The sequence below is a fragment of the Vombatus ursinus genome, unplaced genomic scaffold (assembly GCF_900497805.2).
Source record: "Vombatus ursinus unplaced genomic scaffold, bare-nosed wombat genome assembly UNPS02014811.1, whole genome shotgun sequence".
NCBI lineage: Eukaryota > Metazoa > Chordata > Mammalia > Diprotodontia > Vombatidae > Vombatus > Vombatus ursinus.
Window position 1 is genome coordinate 5,836,054 of NW_020954589.1, and position 19,217 is coordinate 5,855,270.

At 41.2% G+C, this 19,217-nt stretch overlaps 1 protein-coding gene across 7 annotated transcripts in view; it reads left to right on the top strand.

Annotated features, from left to right (window-relative positions):
- LOC114053387 (E3 ubiquitin-protein ligase TRIM39) overlaps positions 1–19,217 on the top strand; it is a 31,577-nt gene that overhangs the window by 5,142 nt on the left and 7,218 nt on the right. The window contains exons 1-4 of one of the 7 annotated variants that reach the window (XM_027876388.1): positions 10,930–11,025; positions 11,729–11,812; positions 13,418–13,615; positions 18,302–18,761. In XM_027876388.1, the coding sequence (XP_027732189.1) occupies positions 18,309–18,761 (453 nt within the window). In that variant the 5' untranslated portion in view covers positions 10,930–11,025; positions 11,729–11,812; positions 13,418–13,615; positions 18,302–18,308. Of the gene's footprint in view, positions 1–10,929; positions 11,026–11,728; positions 11,813–13,417; positions 13,616–18,301; positions 18,973–19,217 lie in introns of those variants that run through there. The other 6 variants (XM_027876390.1, XM_027876389.1, XM_027876391.1 and 3 more) reach the window with 6 other exon arrangements.

The window sequence follows — 19,217 nt, forward strand, 5'->3', positions numbered from 1 at the left end:
AAATACAAAAGCAAAGACAGTTCCTGACCTCAAGAAGACGGTACATATAGGAGAGTGGTAGCCAGGGAGGGTTGTTTTGGTATGGACGTTATCACAGTCCATTTACGTGCCCTTTCCAAAGGCAAAGGTAATGTAGATTTTATTAGTTCTTAGATGAAGAGGTGGAAAGTAAGGCAATATATATATAGTGTCAGAACAGCAAATGGCAGTCATGAAGATGAGGAAGAACAACTCTAGAGATTTCATAGCTGACGAGCTTAGCTTCTTTTGGGCATGAATTCTAGACATCCAATATGGAAAGAGTAGCAGCAGAAAATGACAAGGGTGCTGATGAGGACAAGGTAGTTTTGGAAGGGAGGGCCCTAGAAGTTGGGGGAGGGAGGAAGGCAATCACAAAAGGTTTCATAAGTAAAATGTAATGATTCATCTAAGTCTTAAAAGAAACCAGGGATTCCAGGAAGCCATGTTGAAGAAGATGGGCATTCCAGATATAAGGGACAGCCAGCCAGTACAAAGGCACAGAAGTGGGAAATGGAGCATCTGAGGAGCTAAATGGAAGCCCTTGGAATTGTTTGATTTCAAAGTTGGGAAGTTTTACAAAGATTTTTCTCCCAAGTAATAGAGATGAAATAGGCTAAAATAAAGTTGTTATGCCAATTAGAGCAGTCTTTCCTGACTTTATCAATGTGGCAGATCAGAGGCGCAGGTCCTGGGCTAATGGTAGGGAGTTATTGGGCCAATACATTTTTCTCTGTTCCTGTGGTTGAGGCTTGTCAGAAGCAGTTTGCTTTTACCTGGAAAGGAATTGAGAATACCTTTATTGTCTATCATAATTTTCCTTCGTATTGCTACCATTTTGGTGGGCAAAGAGCTGAGGAGACCTACTTCCTGAGGGCATTAATAACCACCACTGTATTGATGATGTAATGTTGACTGGGCCAACAATGGTAGAAACCTGTTATCAGATGGTGATTTATATAAGAAAAAAGGGGTGGGAGATAAACCCTAAGAAATTTCAGAGTCTAACCTATTTGGTTAATTTGGGGGGAACACACTGGGTAGAGAAAATCCAGATGACTCCAGATGTAGTCTGAAATAAGCTGACATTTGCGTCATCAAAATCTAAAAAGGAAGCTCAGAGGTTATTAGACACTTTGAGTTCTGGAGAATTCATATTCGTCATCTGATTATTTTAATATTCCCTATTTACCAAGTCATTTGCAGATCTACTTTTAAGTGGGGCTCAGAACAAACTATTACCTTGGAAGAGCTAAAGTTGGCTATTTAGCAATCTCTCTCCCTGGATCCTTATGATCCTTGTGATTGTGTTTGTGAAGGTCTCTGTCCTTTGGCAAGCACCAGTAGGTAGCTGGACTAAATGATTGTTAGGTTTTAACGTGGCCACTCATTATGCTGCTACTTTTGAAAAATTAGTTGCTTGTCTATTACTGGGACTTAACTACACTAAACAAATGAGTTTGGGTCATGCCATCACCCTTCATCAAAAATTGCACATTATGAATTGACTGATGCAATTGACTGATGATACTGTTAAATGGAAATTGAATGTTGTGTTCACCCAGGTCTGTCTGTTGTTAGTGTCCTTCATGAAAAGGTTGTAATTTTGCAAGTAGTATAGAACTGATTACTAGTTCCAATGTTTTGCTTTCCTCTCTAAACTAGTGGGCCAGTCTATGAAGACTTAACTTTTGAGGAACTATGTTACTTGGTAAACCTACAGTACTATACACAATGAGAGTGGCATGAATAATTAATTGGACCTCAGTATCTCTATTAATCAAGTATTGGAGAATGCCTTGAGGAATGGGAATGGCAAATCTTCCCAATGGACCAAGCTGCATGTCACAAGACAGCCTGTGAGAAAGCCCTGAGGAATAGAGCAGATAAGAGCTTCATTTATACCGATTCCTAAGTGGTGGCCAAGAGTCTGAGTGGGTGGTCTAGAGCCTGGAAGAAAAAAGGACTGGACAATAAAAGGTTCTTCTCTTTGGAGTCAGAAACAAAGGAGGAATTTTGCCATGCTTCCTACCACTTACAGTTATGAGCACATATAGTTTCCTCATAAAAATGATAGAGATTGGGGACTGTGTCCATTATTAATAGGGGCCATGATGCTATGTTGCAGTAGGTGTAGGACCATGTGATCCACCAAGGATGAGGCAGCTACTTATGTGCAACAATACACTTCATGCCACTTGGGGCACCCATCTCTGAAAGATAAGTATCATGAATGATTTCCAACCTGCCTCCAACTAGTAAGTTGATTACACTGGCCTTCTTTCCCATCTCAGGACAAAAGGTTTGCTCTTACAGCAACTGATAATTATTCAGGGTATATGACATTACAGTGCCAGTCAAATATATTCTTTAAGAACATACCCCACCATATGTTGTTTAAGAACATATTCTTCTTTCCTATGTGCCTCTCTACCTCTGATCAGGGAGCCCATTTTATAGCAGAGATCATAAATTGACCTCACCACCATTACATTCTGGGTTTTCCATATCCTCTATCTTTCTCAGACATCTGGAATTGTTGAATACCAGAAAGGACTCTTGAACTAAAAGCTTTGTTATCATAGCCTTGATCATACCTTCCAGAAGTTGTGTCTGTGATAAATTAGCAATATTCTTCAAGATTTCTTAGATGTAGCCTCTGAGACTTAACTGATAAGAATGAACTACTTTTAGACATAGTCTAGAATCATATGCACTCTACCCTTATTCTGACCCCTGATCAGAATCACTCAAGTCTTGAAGTTTTTTCACCTCAGAAGGTTCTGTAGGAAAGAACAAACCTTTCAGGAGCCCCTTAATTGGCAAGTCTTACTCCCGACCCCATGGTTAGGGTAACTCCTTTCTAGAAAAAGCTTGGCTGACAAAAGGGTAGAATGGTTTTTTACTTTCTAATGATATGGAGAAAGTGAAACTCTTTACATAATTATGGGGAATGGGAATTCTGGAAAAAAAAGGAAATCCCTTAGGCTTCTTCATCCTGAGTCCCTGGATGAAGGTGAGGGACTCCCACAGAAACACCAGAGAAAAAGGAGAGTAATACTGAATTTGATACCTTTAAAGGGCAAGGATTTGGGATCATGTTCTGACAAGACTTCCATGGAGAGGGAGATTTGAGCTAGTGGGCTGGAGAACACTGATGGGTGGCAGCATAGGGCAAGTTCTCAATGTCAACTCAGGCAGGCCCTGGGACAGGCTGCATGAAAGAAGCTTTATGATCTCCTAGTTACCTTGCTTCAGATGATTCTGACTTGTGAGGGAGGTTCATGACTGTCAGAGGTGTCATCATGGGTGATATACTACTAGTGTTCCTAATCTTGCTTTTGATCATTATCACTGTTTTATATCAGGACACTCCCTATGAACCATTTGTCATATCCCCCTGCCCCACTTAGGGTACTTTGATATTGTTTGATGTTTCTATTTTTACTTTTTCTCACTTATGTTTATCTCCTTCAGTACTGCCTATGGTAGGCTTCTCATATCCCCTAGTTCTGAGTTGTTTAATAATGGCATTAAGGACATTTAAGTAGCGGAAGTTCTCCTTGCAGATTTTAGGGATCTTGACATCAAGGAGCGGGATGTGGTAAGAATGGCATCCTGGTGGGGGGGGGGGGTGGAAGGGCACCATCAGGATTTGGTTAATCTAAGGAACTAGGGCCTGAACCAGTGATGTAGTTTCATTGTATGTAGGCTGAACTAGTTCCCCTTTAGAGAGAGCAGGGAGGGTATCCTCAGAATTTGGTTGGTTGGGAACTCAGGCTTGACCCATTAAGATAGTTTCCTTTTTTCCCCAAGGCATAAAAAACCTGACCTTGGGAGGTTGAGATGCTAGAAGTTTAGCAGAATTCCTAATACACTGCAGGATGTCTTTCTAACCCAGCATTACCATGGCAAATGTGTAGGTGAAGGAGAGCAGTTCATTTGAATTAATAATGAGTGCCTGTATCCCTTTAAATCTCTTATATGTAAATTTATTTTTGTCGAATTTTTTTTGGTCCATGAGTATTTCATTATATTCCAGTACAAAGTCCAGTCCAAAGCATGAATGGCCTGGCCCAGAATACATACAATACAATGTATGTATTATAGCTATCTATATTAGTGTCTCTTGCTCCACTAGACTGCACACTTTTTGAGAACAAGGAAAGTCTTGTCTAAACTTTGTCAATACTTCTCATAGTATTTAATACTTGCTGCATTTACACTCTGACTAAATTTACCTAGATATGGCTTTAAGCCCTTCCAGAGAAACTTGAGATCCTGCAATGGTACTAATTTGGGTCTTGACTTGTACTTGAAGAACATAATGTGCTGCTTTGTTTCCTTGTTTTCTTTCCTTAAAAGGGGGAGGGGGGGTTCTTACATATTCTAAATGTAGAGAATCATGAATTTGCTAGGTGCCAAGCAAGTCAGCCAAGTCTCAGTCCTGTTGTAGGCCATTCTGGGTTGCTTATAGGTTTTTGGTATTATTATGCCATTTTTAACATACAAATAATAAACATTTATTAAGCACCTACTGTGTGCTAGGAAATGTGCTAAATGCTAGAGATACAAATAAGAATTCCTTTCCTCTAGGAGCTGTCTACCATTTCTAAATTCATTCTTAGAAAGACAAAATTAGGCTGCAAGTGAGTGTTTATTTCTATCAAAGCTTGTGGAACATGCATATAGAGATACACATGGGAGCTCATTGTTCAAATGAGTCCAAGGATGGACAGACAAAGAAGACCTTATATCTTCAGAGCAATGCCCTTTCACCTCTCCCTCCCTTCCTGGCTCAGGATACCTATGGCAGCCAAAATCATGGTCTCCATATGTGTTAACCATGATATGAGAAAGGAATTTCTTAAGTGGATAGATTGTAAATACAGTAAGATAGGAGAATGTCAAAGTGTCAATTGAAAGGATATCCTTGTTTACCAAGATAAGAAAAGTCTCATTATTCAAGAAAGTGTCTGGTCCCAGGGGCCATGTCCTTAGTGGTCATAAACAGAAAAATGCTCCTGGTCAGCCTCATCCAGCCCTGTAGTTGTTAACACAGGAAGGGGCATTTTCACTCAGAGAGCAAAGCAAGGGATGTCTGTTATGCCAGGGCACATAAAAAGCATTATGGTAGGTTAAGCTCAGAGTGGGCCAAAAGTGTCTCTCCTGATTGGCCAATCCAGGTTTTAGGCCTTTCTTAGGTCTTGGGGGTTCAAAATGGTTTGGAGAGGGGTCTACAGAGCTTACAATCTAATGGGGGAAGTCAACACACAAGACAACAAAACAACACACAACCTTGGGGGGAGGGGGGAAGATACCAGGCATGGAGGCATCATGATGATGTTGGAGTAGAATCCAAAGAGTGCAGATGATGGGAAATGAAGAGTTCACTGGGCTCTTTTTAAAAAGGAGGCTTTGGGAAGAGTTTTTTGCTCCTCCCTCCAACCCTCCAGAAGGGCAGAGAGTTGTAATGAGATATTAATACCAAAACTGAAGCAATCTCCATGAGTTTCATGGTGATATTGTTTAAAAATTTTATTGATATATTGTTTTTAAATCATTTAATTTCCTAATTTATCCTTAATCTCTCCTCTACCGTCCTCTTCCATCATAACAGAGAACTTAAAAAAAAAAAAAGAGTGGGAGGAAAAGCAGTTCATTCTCTCATTTGTTCACCTCATTAGTCCCTATGGGTTTAACTATCTTTCATCTCTATGCAGACTATATACATATATATATATATATGTATACATATTAATATATATATAGGTCTGTGTATATATATGTATTTGTGTGTGTATTATATACATATACATATATTTCTAATCCCAGTCTCTCCTCTCAGTTTCAGTTCCATAACACCAGAAACAACTAAGCATCTCTAAAACTGAACTCACATTCCAAACTCCCCTATTCTAAACTTCCTTATTTCTATTGAGCGCACCATCATTTTTTAGTGTTTCAGATTTGTAATCTCAGCATTATCCTGAACTCACTTTCCTTCAACCTTCCATATCCAATGTTTTCTCTACCTTCACATTCTCCCCATCTGACCCTTTATAGCCACTCACACTACCATGGTTTAGGCCTTCATCATCTCTCACACCTAGATTATTGCAGCAGCCTCCTAATTGGTCTCCCTGCCTCAAGTCTTAGACTACTCCTCTTCATCCTATATACTACTGCCAAAGTTATTTTCCTTAAGGACAAACTGACCATCTAACTCCCCTATTCAGCCAACTCCAGGGGCTCTTACCTTCAAGATAAAATATAATCTCCTCTGTTTAGCTTTTAAAACTCTCTGCAACCTGACCTCAGCCTGTCTTTCTAGATTCAGTGGACAGTAATCTACATCCTGCACTCTTTGATCCAGACAAACTGGCCTGCCCCCTGCTCCACACATATACCACCCCATCCCCTATTTCTTTGCCTTTGCACTGGTCATTCTCCACTCCTGGAATGTACTCCCTCCTTACCTCTACCCAATAGAGTCCCTCTTTCTTTAAGCTACAGCTAAGGCACCATCTTCTGCCTTTCCTGATGTTCCCAGATGCTAATGTCCTCCCTCTCAAACTACTTTATATTTAACTACTTCTAAATATTTGTATGTATTCACTTTGTATTTATGATGTGTATGTGTAAAATATTTACTTGTCTCCTTCATTAGAATGTTAACTCCTTAGCAATAGAAATTGTTTCATTCTTTATACTTTCATCCCCAATGCTTAAGATCAACCAGTCAATAAATCAATCTGGGAGGGGAAGACCCTCAAAGTTTCTGGCCCTCATAGAAAAACAATTGCTGTTTACACTTATTCTAAGCCATCAGAACCTAAACTGTAAGCCATGGAGGCTCAGGCCTGGAGCTCCATTTTACCAACAAGGAAACTGAGGCTGAGAGAGGTTAGGTTACTAGTCCAGGGCCACACAGCTAATGTGTCTGAGTTAGGATTTAATCCTGTGTCTCCCTGACCCCTTTGTATATCTATCACCTAATACAATGCTTTGCACATAGTAGGCACCTATTAAAATCTGGTGAAATTTAATGAGAATAGATGCTTTTATATAGCATGTTAAGGTTTTACTCACACAAGGCGCTTAGTGCTCACAAGGTCATAAAAAGTGATACAAGGATACTCTCAAGGTCTCTCTGAAGAACTTTAGTATGGGAGACTGGCACAGGACCACCCAGCATGGTGTGCCCAAATCAAAGAAGGCGCTCAAAAGAAACGTGAGATGTGAAAATGTAAAAACAGCTCCGCTGCAAATGTTCACATGGACTATTTGTGCCCAACCTGTGGTATTGCCTTCTGAGCTCATATTGGTCTGATAAGCCACAGTCAGACACATTGTACCTTGACCCCAACATAGTGATATTTTGGTCCTCTTCGAGCTAAAACAACAACCACCAAAGTTTTTTTAAGCACTTTGCAGACATTACTTCATTTAATTCTGACAAGAAACTCATAATATAAATAATGCAGGTGTTGTTACTTCCATTTTGCAAATGAGGATTGCATGAGGTTGATAGAGACTTAAGTGATTTGCTAAAGGTCTTGACAGTTAAGGAATTGTAAAGGTAAGGAGAAACAAAGAGTCAAAGATAATTTGGAAATTTTGAGTTTGAATGGTTGTGTTATCATCAGCAAAAACAAGAAGGACAAGTAGGGGAGGGGTGAAGGAGATGGGAAGAAGAAGATAATTTAGACATGCTGAGTTGGAGATGCCAGTAGGACACCCAGGTAGGACTTGAGCTCAAGGAGCAATTGAGGCAGAGTATTTATAGATTTAAGAATAATATGTCTAGAGATGAGGTGCAGATGGGATTGCCAAGGGATTGAGGAGAGAAAGAGAGAGAGGAGAGAAGAAAAAAGGAACCAGAACAGAATTTTCCTATAGTCCTCTACATTTTTCAATTTCTTAAGAGGTTGTTGATGAAGTAGAAAAGAGTGCTCTAGGCAGATGAAGCAAGCATCCAGAAATGATAGGTACTAGAAATGTTGGAGTACAGACGGGTTGTAGTGTGGGTTCTAGTGTCCTGAAGGAATTCACTCTGACAGTTAAAGAAAGGCATTGATTGGGGTGACGCACTCAAGTGGGCCCTGCTCCCCTGTGGGAAGGAGAGTGATTGGCCAGGTTAGCCGTCTGATCTTAAATATAGTTTAACAGAAGAAGAGGAAGAGACGCAAGCATGGCTCTGGAATGCCTGGGGTATCAGGTAGAACCAAGTCCATACAGATAAACAAAGGGAACAGGAAAGGGGAGGGGACAAGTTGTTCTGGAATGTCAGGTAATTGGGAGTACTTTGTGAAAGCACACAATTAAGTCCACAATGGGGGGATTCAATACATAGTCTTCTTTGATCACTATTCTGGCTGGTCACATCCTGCATCTTATCTTGTATCTCATATCTGACATCCTGCATCCTGCTTGCTCCATCTGCCCTTCACTCCTTTCTAACTCATCATTGTGAACTGCTGAACTTTCATTTGATACAACCAACATTTAGTAAATCCATTTGTCTTACAAGGTACCGTGCTAGTCTCTATCAATATTGTGACAAAAACAATATTCCCTGCCCTCAATACTTACATTTTCCTTGGGAAATACAGTATTTATACAAAGAAGCATGTACAAGATAAATTGAGAAGAGAAAGTATATTAACAACTGGGGAGATCCGAAGAGGTTTCAACTTTGTGGTACCTTAAGTTTGTGACACCTAAACTAAACATTGAAGGACAGTAAGGATTCTAAGATGAAAAAATGTGTATGTATTATATATACACAAAGAGATCTATAAATAGATATGCATATATACTGTGTATGTATATCCATGAAAAAAACAACAAAGAACTTACTCTCAAGGACTTTACAATATTAATAGGGGAGAAAGATGGATGCACAAACAGGTAAGATACAAGGAGAATAAAGCAGAGACCCAGGACAAGCACTCTAAGATCAGAGGAAAAAAATCAGTTCCAGCAGGGGATATTTTGATTGGCCATAATCAGTGCTTATCACGTCCCTTAAGGGATTTGTTGTGAGGCTCGAATGAGATAATCTGTGTAAAAGGCTTTACAAATCTTAGGGTACTATGTAAAATGTCAACTTTTAGTTGTTGTTGTATGTTGTTTCTATATATTCTGCTGTTGTTTTCTTATAACAGTTAAATATTCAGTTTAGCCAGTGGGGCAACACACTCATGCATTTTTCCTCCTTATTGGTTGAAGACTCACATACCCTCCCTAATTGGGGAGAGAGATCTGAAAAGGCTTCTAGGTGCGTGATCTGGACCTTGAAGGTTGAGGATTTCAAAAGGGAGATAAGTGGTGAAAGATAATATCAGGTATGGGGGAAAACTCAAGGAATATGAGTGCTAAATGTCTTGAGGAACAGCTAGAAGTACAGTTTGGCTGAAATGTAGTGTCTGAAGTACAAAATAAGGCTAGCAAGAAAGAGGCAGTGACGTGGTTATTATGATTGTGTATCTGGAAGAACCCTATAAAGGAAGAATTGAAGAAGGAAAAGACTGGAGGTAGGGAGACCAATTGGAAGGCTCTTGCAAAGTAGTTCAAGTGAAAGCTTTACTAAAAACGTGACAGGGCTTTCAAGGTATGACTTGCAGATGCTTTACAAAACTAAGGACAACTGATCTTCAGTTCTGAAAATTCTTCAAATAAGCTTAGCAAAACTTTTGGAATTTTCTGAACTTAAGTTGAACAACGTTGATCAGTATCCAAGGATGTAGTTGTCATCATTCTTTACAAGTTTAATAGCAACACCTTTCTGGGCATAGTTCGCCCTCCTAGTCCTTTGAATTCTCCCACATGAGGTAAAGGATCCTGCTCGAGAACCAATTCTTGCTGCCCCTCCCCCCAAATTCCCAAGACTGCAAACTTCCCCCGTGCCATTATCACCTGAGATTTCCCAGAATCACGGAGGTGGAAGAGCCTTCTCTATCCAAGCTCGAGCTCAAACTCACACAAGGCCTTAGTAAAGGGGAGGTCCGGATCGGGATTGAAACAGAGGTCTTCAGAGTTCAAATGCACGTTTGTTTGTTTTGCACTGAGCCACGCCGCCTCTTTCCCCCACCTTCAAAGTACGTTTACCTACCAGCTGTAATTTAATAGAAAGGGGGAGGGAGCCTTCTTACTGATCTGTTCTTTTAAAGAGGGAACGCTATGTAAGAGTTGCTCACATTCACATAGCACTTTAAGTAAAAACGCTTTTCTTGGGACAGACAGATCAGTGAATTGAACTAATACTATAATTCCCATTTTAGTTTTGATTTTGGTAAACCTTCCCCTCCAGGGGTGCGAGGAGAAATGGGCACGGCCGGCCACCGTACCGCCGGGGGTTCTGCCCTAGCTTCCCTCTAGGTTTGCTTTCCAGGCCCAGTCATGGGGGTAGGGAGAGGTGTGGTGGTTCAGCCTTCCCATCAGAAGATTCACTCACCTCGCCCCAGTTCCCAGGCCAGCTGAAGAGGGCGCCCGCGGCCACCTGGGCTTAACACCCCGTTACCACGGCCACTCTAGCCCGCGCCCGCTTCTCAGTGGCCTCAGATGGCTCCGGGGCGCCTGCTCTCCGATGCCCCACCCCCAACCTGGCCAACACCACCCCTCTCGGAGACTTTACCAGCTCCTGGGGCCTCTGCGCAAGCGTGCGTTCCCAACGCCTCCCTCTCCTTCCGCCCTTTTCGCGATGGCCTCGCGGGTCCATTGGGTGCGAACAACGTAACGGCCCTAACCCGATTTTCCTTAATCCCTTCTCGCCCCAGCTGATCGGGGTTGAGCCTAGTTTATACCCACGTCGTGTTGGCGATGGCATCACGGGCTCCTCCCCCCAGCCGGCTGTGGGCAGCGAGGCTTCAGCCCGGGGTGGGACTCGTGGAGCGTAGATTCCGCTTCCGGTGTGTATTGTGTGTATCTTTCGGGGGCTGGAGGAGGAGGCAGTGGCCTCGGCGGCTCCGGTCCCCCGGACCCCCGGATCTGGACCTGGGGGAGGTAAGTGGGAATACCTTCCCCCTCGCCCCCCGATTCTGCTACCCTTTTCTCCCTGGCCAGCTTCAGCTCTGCGCTCCAGCGTCCCCGCGCCCTGTTACTACGTCACTGCCACCCCCAGCACGTAACAATCGCCTTCCTCCTCCTGCTTGGGGGGCTGGTGCCAACGTCACCTCTGCCCTGGTGATGTCAGGGCGTCCAGCGTTGTCTAGCTACACTGCCTTACCATCTTCCCTCTGCCGTACTTTCTTCATGATGCTCGTCATCCTCCTGCTTACCCAACTTCATGATGTCATAGATACCCTCCACTCCATCATAACAGTCTGAGAAACTCTCCTCCTTTTGGAGTCAAAATCACTCTTGCTGCCAGCCAGAGGCCTTGTTATCCTTCTCCCTCCCTGCAAAGTCACGTTAGGCAGAGCTGGAGAGAGGAAATAAGGGTGTACTGGGGACAGAGTTGAGGTCAATGCTTAGAAGAAAAGAATGGTAAAGTTAGAGACCCCCAAAGATGGGGAGAAGCAGAATGGGGGTTCCCACAAAATTTGCACTTCATCCACTGACACGTTCAGAGGAGGAGGAAGAGAATCTGTTTCACCACCCACAGAGTCAGTATCTGTAGGAACAGAGTTTTGGCTTTGGCTCCTTCCATAGACCCTTCCCCCTCTAAATATCTGACCGTTTTCCTTCTTTCCCTTTCTTTCTTCAGGGCTGGGTGGTCCTTCCCTTTTCCCATCCTAATGCCCTGTTCAATCTTGGCTCCTAAGCTACAGAGACTACAACTCTTCCCCAGGTGAGTAAACCTCTCAGCTTTTAGATGTTTTATGAACATGGCAAGAGAAGGTCTTAGAGCTGGGTTCCTTACAGGTAGAAAAATGTAAAAACTTAATTCATCTCCTGGTTGATGAGGAAAGGATGACACAGGAACGGCCTGTTGCTAACTTACTCTCCATTCACAGGGAACTATAGTGCAAATCAATACATACTTATTAATCCCAAATATATTATGTTAGGTTCTGGGGATGAAAGAAAATGAATGCTAGTTTCCCCCATTGGGGACCTTAATGAACTTAGGTAGGTACTAATAGATATAGAATGTCTAAGAATCCCAGCTTCCTTTTCTTTAACATCCTTTATTTCTAAGCTTTATTATGCATTACTGCATAATGAGAGATACTGTACTACTGCTTATCCTCCCTTTCCCTTCTCTTCCCCACCCCAAAAAAAAAATCAGAATCTAATAATAGAGAAAATGAGTCAGGAGAAGGTGTAATGTTAGACATTAGTTTGTTTGCTGGTCATAGAAGTTTTTTGTTCTCTTTGGGCCATTTAGAGTTTTCCTGGTGTTAGGCATAAAAAAGAGACCTGTGATATGGCATAGAGAGGATGTGTGTTCCCCATATAGGTCGAGAAGAAAGTAAAAAGTGAGTATAGGATTTGTTAGAGGTTGAACATTATATTTTTATAGGTATAAAGGGTGAAAACTCTTCTGTGATTAGAGATTGGACTGGATGAAGTTGCATTTTTTTAAACAGATTTTGTGTCAGTTATTTTCCCCCTAAACCCTACCTTGAAACAAAGAAAACCAATTAAGCAAATCAACATAATGACTGACACTTCTGAACAGGTATGCAATGTTCTATTCCTATAGGTTCCCAACTTTTTAGAGAGAAGGGAGGAGCTTTCCTTATCTCTTTCATACTGCAAAGATTGATCATTAAAATCATTCTGCTTTGAGATGATTTGTTGGCAGATTTTGTTTACATTATTGTTGACCTAATGGAAGAAAGATAATTTGGCCAGTGGATTGTGTTTAGTAGAGAGCTCTGTAAATAGTTTTTGGCAGTAAGCTATGAATTAGGTATAAGGGAGTATGGACTTGAGGTAGTTACAGAATTTGGATCCTGGAGGAGGGAAGGATAAAGGCAGAATGAGTTAGTGAAAAGATCAAGCTTACTGGTATTTTTCTTTTTTTTTTTTTTATCCTTACTGCTTAGCAGATTTTGTAGCAGCACATAGTATACAATAAATACTTTTTGATGGATTTGATGGAATGAAGTAGAATGTGTTTCTGGAATGTGCTGGAGTGATCCATGTTAAAAAATCTCATCACTGCTAACTAATTGGGAGTGTGTTTGACAACCTTTCTTGTTTTCAAAGGGTGATTTCCTTGAGCCTACAGGGCATTACCCTTGTCGCTATTGAACATGGGTGCCACATGTTTGCAACACTTTAAATGTGTGCACCAACATGAATAGATCTCCAGTATCAGGAGCATGTTCAGACAAAATGTGCCCAAAGAGCAATGGAGCACTTTGTGGATCATTTCAGTTAGAACAGAGGGGCAAAGTGCGCACCTTTTAACATCATGTTACTTTTTGCTGGCTTTATCTATCAGGCCTTCCTGAAAAGAAGCAGGGTGGCATCCATCCTCATCCCAATTCAAGTCCTGTGAAAGAGTGGGGGATGAATGACCCATGAGGAGGTGTATGAAAAAATTGGTGAGGAATAGGCCTAGAAGAAAGATGAAGAGCAACTCTAGGAGAGAAGAATGATTGGGACAAGTTGGAGGATGGGGAAAAATAGTAGATAACAGGTGAGTGGTAGAAGTTGACAATTTGGTATGTCCTAGAGTAGAGAGGAAAATGTTCATTTTGTATGTATCACAGAATTTTGATGGGGAGGTATGCCTCCTTTAATTCTTTCAATAAAATGTTTACACAGTTTTGAGTATTGATAATGATAATGATAATGCTTGGAAAGGCCCAGTATGAAGAGTATGAGCCTTGTAGGCCAGACAGATCTGAAGTCCTGGTTATGGGGAGAAGAAGAGATGTAGTTTCTAAAATCCTCATTCTGATACTTGTAGTAGAACTTAGGAGACCTGAATCTAAATCCTTTTTTTTTTAATCTCTTATGTTACTAATTGTGTTCCATGAGTTTAATTTAATTTATGAGCCTCAATTTTGTTATCTGTAAGATGTCAATTGGTGATATTTTGACAATCTCAGGAGGGACTGAGGCTTGATGTAGATCCGCAAGTCATCTGCATGGATAATTAAACCCATGGGATCTGGAGCTGTTGATGTCACCAAATAAGAGTATAAAGTGAGAAAGAGAGGGTTCCATACACGAGCCTTGAGTCTTGACCCACAGGGCCAATATATGGATAAATAAACAGCAAAAGAGATTGGGCAGGCATGGTCAGACAGGTAGTAGTAAAACCAGTGTAGTGTAACAAAGACTTAGAGAGCATTTAGGAGGCGAAGGTGATCAACAGTGTCAAAAGCTACAGAAGGGTCAAGAAAGTCAAGGACTTAGAAATAATCATCAAATTTAGACATGAAGAGGGACATTAGTAACTCAAAAGAGAGCAATTTCAGATAAATGATGTGTTTGGAAGACATTGCTTAAGGTTGAAAGGTGAGAGGAGAGGAAATGTTTTGTGTCAAGAGTAGCCAGTAAGCACAGGTCTCACCACACCACTACCTTGCTCTGAAAGTTTTAGTGACTTCATATGGTGTCTAAAATACATAAGAAAATTCTTGATTTGGAATTTAAAGCAAGAAGTGGCCAGTATTATAGTTCTTCCTCATATGATGTCAGGAAAGAAGATCTATAGATAGCCTTTTCTAGGAGTTTGACTGAGAAAAGGTGGATGGATGATAGCTTGAGTAGATGGTATAGAGTCTAGTGAAGGTTTAAGGAATAGGGGAGACTTGGGCATATTTGTAAGCAGCAGAAATTGGAGTATTCTGTTCTTATAGAATCTGTCGTCAAATAATTTATAAGTGTGACCAATAGTTAAAGCAAACATATTTATATAGTATATCTCTGTATTTCAATGAACTAATGATTTCATCATGGAGGGTATTCTGAAAAACATAAAAATTAGAACACTTCCATTTCTTAGTAGATAATCTTAATGTTTTATTCTGGATCAGAAATTCCTCACCTGTGACCAGTCTGAAGATGAGCCTCATTGACCATGGGGTGATTCTCAGCAGACACAGCCTCTGAACAGTCTCTTTCCAGAAGCCTTTGCAGTTTGGTTGGATGTTCAGAGAATGTGATCATGTAATAGCTAAGACCCCCTAGGTCAGGGCTTCTTTAACTTTTTCCCATGGGACCTCCTTAGTGCTGTAGCGGTCACCATCCATAATGAAGTTCAGATGTCTCAGATTCATTTGGTGGGTTCTGATTAATTTATAGTAATAAAATTATGCTCCAAATCCCATATAACTGTGCTGTTAGACACCAGTTATATAAGGGGCCCCAGTGCTTATATTTTTTCTTTCCTAGTTGGGACCTCTGATTTTGGTGGTGTAAGAATATTGAAATTCTAGGTGAAGCAAAGTCTATTAATTCAAAGCAACACGTGTTGTGCAGCTCAGTCTTACAGAATTGCTTGGGCACTGAGAGGTTGGCTGATTTTCCGAGGGTCCCACAACCATTATGTGTCCAAGGTAGGACTTAAAACCTGGTTTTCCTGCCTCCTCAAGCCAGCTTGTTAATTAGCACTGCTCCTCGCACATAAATACAGCTTTACAGCATCATAAACTTGACCTAAAACTAAGCCTTACTGTGTGTTAGCCATTGTGTTAGGTAGGTGCTGGAAGAGATTCAAGTACTACTTGACTACTGCCCTCAGTTTTCAGCCTAGTAGGGGGTATGTAATAATAACAATAAATTCTTACATAGGGCTTCAAGATTTATAAAGAACTTTCTTCACAACAACCCCGTGATTAGTGAGATTACTATTTTCCAGATGAGGAAACAGTCCTAGATTAAGTGAATTGCCCAAGGTCTTGACCCTCTCTGGCTCTTCTGCGTCCAGCAATGCTGTTTGAGATCAGAAGAGTGTAGAGGTTATTAGTGACACAGGAAAGACTCTAGCATTAAGCAGGACCAGGAATGGCTTCTTACAAAACATGGCATAACTGAGACTTGAAGGAAGCCAGGAGGTGGAAACTTGGAGAGAAGAGAGCATCCAGGTGGACAGCCAGTGAAAATTCAGAGTCAGAAAGATGGACTACTATGGAGGAACCGCAAGGAGGGTGGTGTCCTTGGATCATAGGGTATATGGAGGGGAATAAAATATAAGACAACTGGGAAGGTAAAAAGGGCCCAAGTTATCTGAAGGGCTTTGAAAGCTAAACAGGATTTTGTAATTTTATCTTAGAGCTTACTAGAGTTTATTGAATGGGGGGAGGAGGAGGAGGGTGACATGGGTTGAACTTGCATTTTATAGGAAGTTCACTTTGACAGCTGAGTAGAAGATAGACTGGAGCAGGGAGAGACTTTAGTCAGGAAGACCAACCAGCAGTCTTATTTAATAGTCCAGATGTGAGGGAATGAGACTTGCACCAGGGAAGTGGCATTGTCAATGGAGTGAAGAGAACATAGTAATAAGGGCCTATTGGGTGGGGGCAGTGGGACTATAGAAAGGCCACGTGGCAAAGATTTCAGAAGTAAAGTGACAAGACTTGGTAACTTTATGAATTAGGAATGAAGGAAGAGAGGAAGGTCAAAAATAACAAGGAGGTTTTAGTCCTGGGAACTAAGTAATAATGTAATAGTAAACTTCAGTTAATGATCTAATTAACAAGAATTTTGTTTGCCTGTAAAATTGAGAAGGGCTTTGGAGGGATTATTTTTGATAGCGAAGCTTCAGTGGCTTCTAACCTTTTCTGGTATTCAGATGAAGCTTTGATTTTGAGGGGAATAAAATTCTAGAATCTTAATATGATGACAGTTGTACTATTATCTATTGATTGAGAAGATATATTATGACAAGGCTACTATGAATTTATTAACTTTAAAATGAATTTGTATTTTATCCATCCACATAGATTTGAAAATAAATGCATATATGTGACATAATATATTGAGCCTCCAGAAGGTATGTTTGCTTACTTATTATACTAAGTCATGTAATGAAATATGGATCCTTTGTTTTAGCTCTGCTCTACAGGTTGGAACCCACTGCTTGAAGTAAATGTCTGTGTAATAAGCAGAGGTATCCCATACCTTAAGAGTTGACTATTTTTCTTAGTTATGTTGATAAGTTGGATTCAAATTGATGCACTCTGGTAATTTATCAGCTGACTTGAGGAAAAATAATTTTGTAAAGCAGTGTTAATAGGAGTAACTAATGAAAGGATGAGAAGACTGGGAGCATACTCGAAGTAATAAACCTTAATAGTTTGCTATTAGAACAGTGCTCACTTGGAACACCATGAAACTTACTAGGCCTAGTCAAGTTTCATTTTTAAAAGTATGGTGAAGGATTGTGCAAACATCCTATTGAATAGAATGAGGTATGTTTATTAAGTGGAACTGTGCTATTCCAAGAGAAGATAGCTCTTTTAGTCAGTTTTATGTCACTGCAAAATCACCTATATGAACTTGGGCAAGTCATTTAATACCTGGACTTCACCTTCCTGATCTGTAAATGAAGGAATTAGACTAGATGGTCTTTAAAGACCCCTTCCAACTATAAAAATATACGATCCTATTTGCTATGTTTTGTTTTGGAATAACTTAAATGAAAAGGTGTGGAATATGAGATAATTATTGTACTTTGCCTTTTGGAGGACTTTATACATTTCCAAAGTACCTGCTATGTCTGCAAAGGACCAGTGTCAGACTAGGAATGTATGTAAAGAGGAGCTAACCACTTGATTTTCTTCAAAACAAAATTTTTTTTTTTACCAAATTTTTTTACAGGACTATTTTATTTAGATACACTGTATACTAATACTTTGCATTTGTGTAATGTTTATTTATAGTCTTTCAATATGCAGACCATTGTGCTGGGAATGTCTATATGTCCTGCATACCTCACGGAGAATCAAAGGAGAAAAGTACTATGAAAGCAGGGGAACTATCTTATCTAAACTCTGTATCCCTTCTACTGCCCAGCACAATGGGATGTAGAGGTGGGAGGAGAATGGGGATCTATAGAAGAACCCAAGAACAGAAGAGGGGATGTGCCAAAGAAACAGAGCAGGAAAACATAATAAAAGGTACAGAGTTTGAGAGCAGGGTAAATGAAATAAAAACTGTGGTAAATATGTTTTTCAAAAGGTATGGTATGGAAGGTTTAGGCTAGGGCAAGGTAATATGGAAAATGCCTGGATGAGAATACCTAGTGGCATCCAGACCTAGGATCATACAGGAATATTGGGATCAGGGATGAGGGATGAGACTGTTTGTTGGACTAGGGCACCAAAGAATTGAAACTCAATCCACCTTCTTTCCTTTTCTTTCCTACTATCAGGTGAATAATGGCAGATACAGGCCTGATTGAGGCGGGGGCCTCAGCGGCCTCAGCAGCTACAGCCCTGGAGAACTTACAAGTAGAGGCAAGCTGTTCAGTGTGCCTGGAGTACCTGAAGGAGCCTGTCATCATTGAATGTGGGCATAATTTTTGTCGGGCCTGCATTACCCGTTGGTGGGAGGAACTGGAAAGAGACTTCCCCTGCCCTGTGTGCCGCAAGACATCACGTTATCGCAGCCTCCGGCCCAATAGGCAACTGGGCAACATGGTGGAAATCGCCAAACAGCTACAAGCCGTCAAGCGGAAGACCCGAGATGAGAGTCTCTGCCCCCAGCACCATGAAGCCCTTAACCTCTTTTGCTGTGAGGACCAGGAACCTGTATGCTTGGTGTGCGAGATCTCCCATGCCCATCGGGCTCACACCATCGTGCCACTGGATGATGCTGCACAGGAGTACAAGGTGGGGAACCTGATGCGTGATGCCGACGTGGGGAGAAAAAGAGGGAGGAGCAACAGAGGATGGGAGACTCCATTGGGTAGAGGATTGTAAGCTCCTTGAGGGCAAGACTGCATCTGGTCCACATTCTGTAAACCTCCCAGAGCTACACACACAGGGGGCGCTCAGTACATCCAGTCAACTCAATTATCCACGCGAATGGAAGCAAACAGTGGTGAGGATTATCCAAAAATCATTTATTTTTGACTTTGCAGCACATTTTGGGGCCTTATGTGTGAATATCGGTGTGTCTGATCTGGGAATTTACAGTATTTTGTGCAAATAAATGACAGTTTGAGAATTTCTGACTGGGAGAAACTGGACAGTGATCTGGCCTTCCCCTTCTCCCTTCTTTCCACCCTTTACCCCCTACCACACACACACACACACACACACACACACACACACACACACACACAC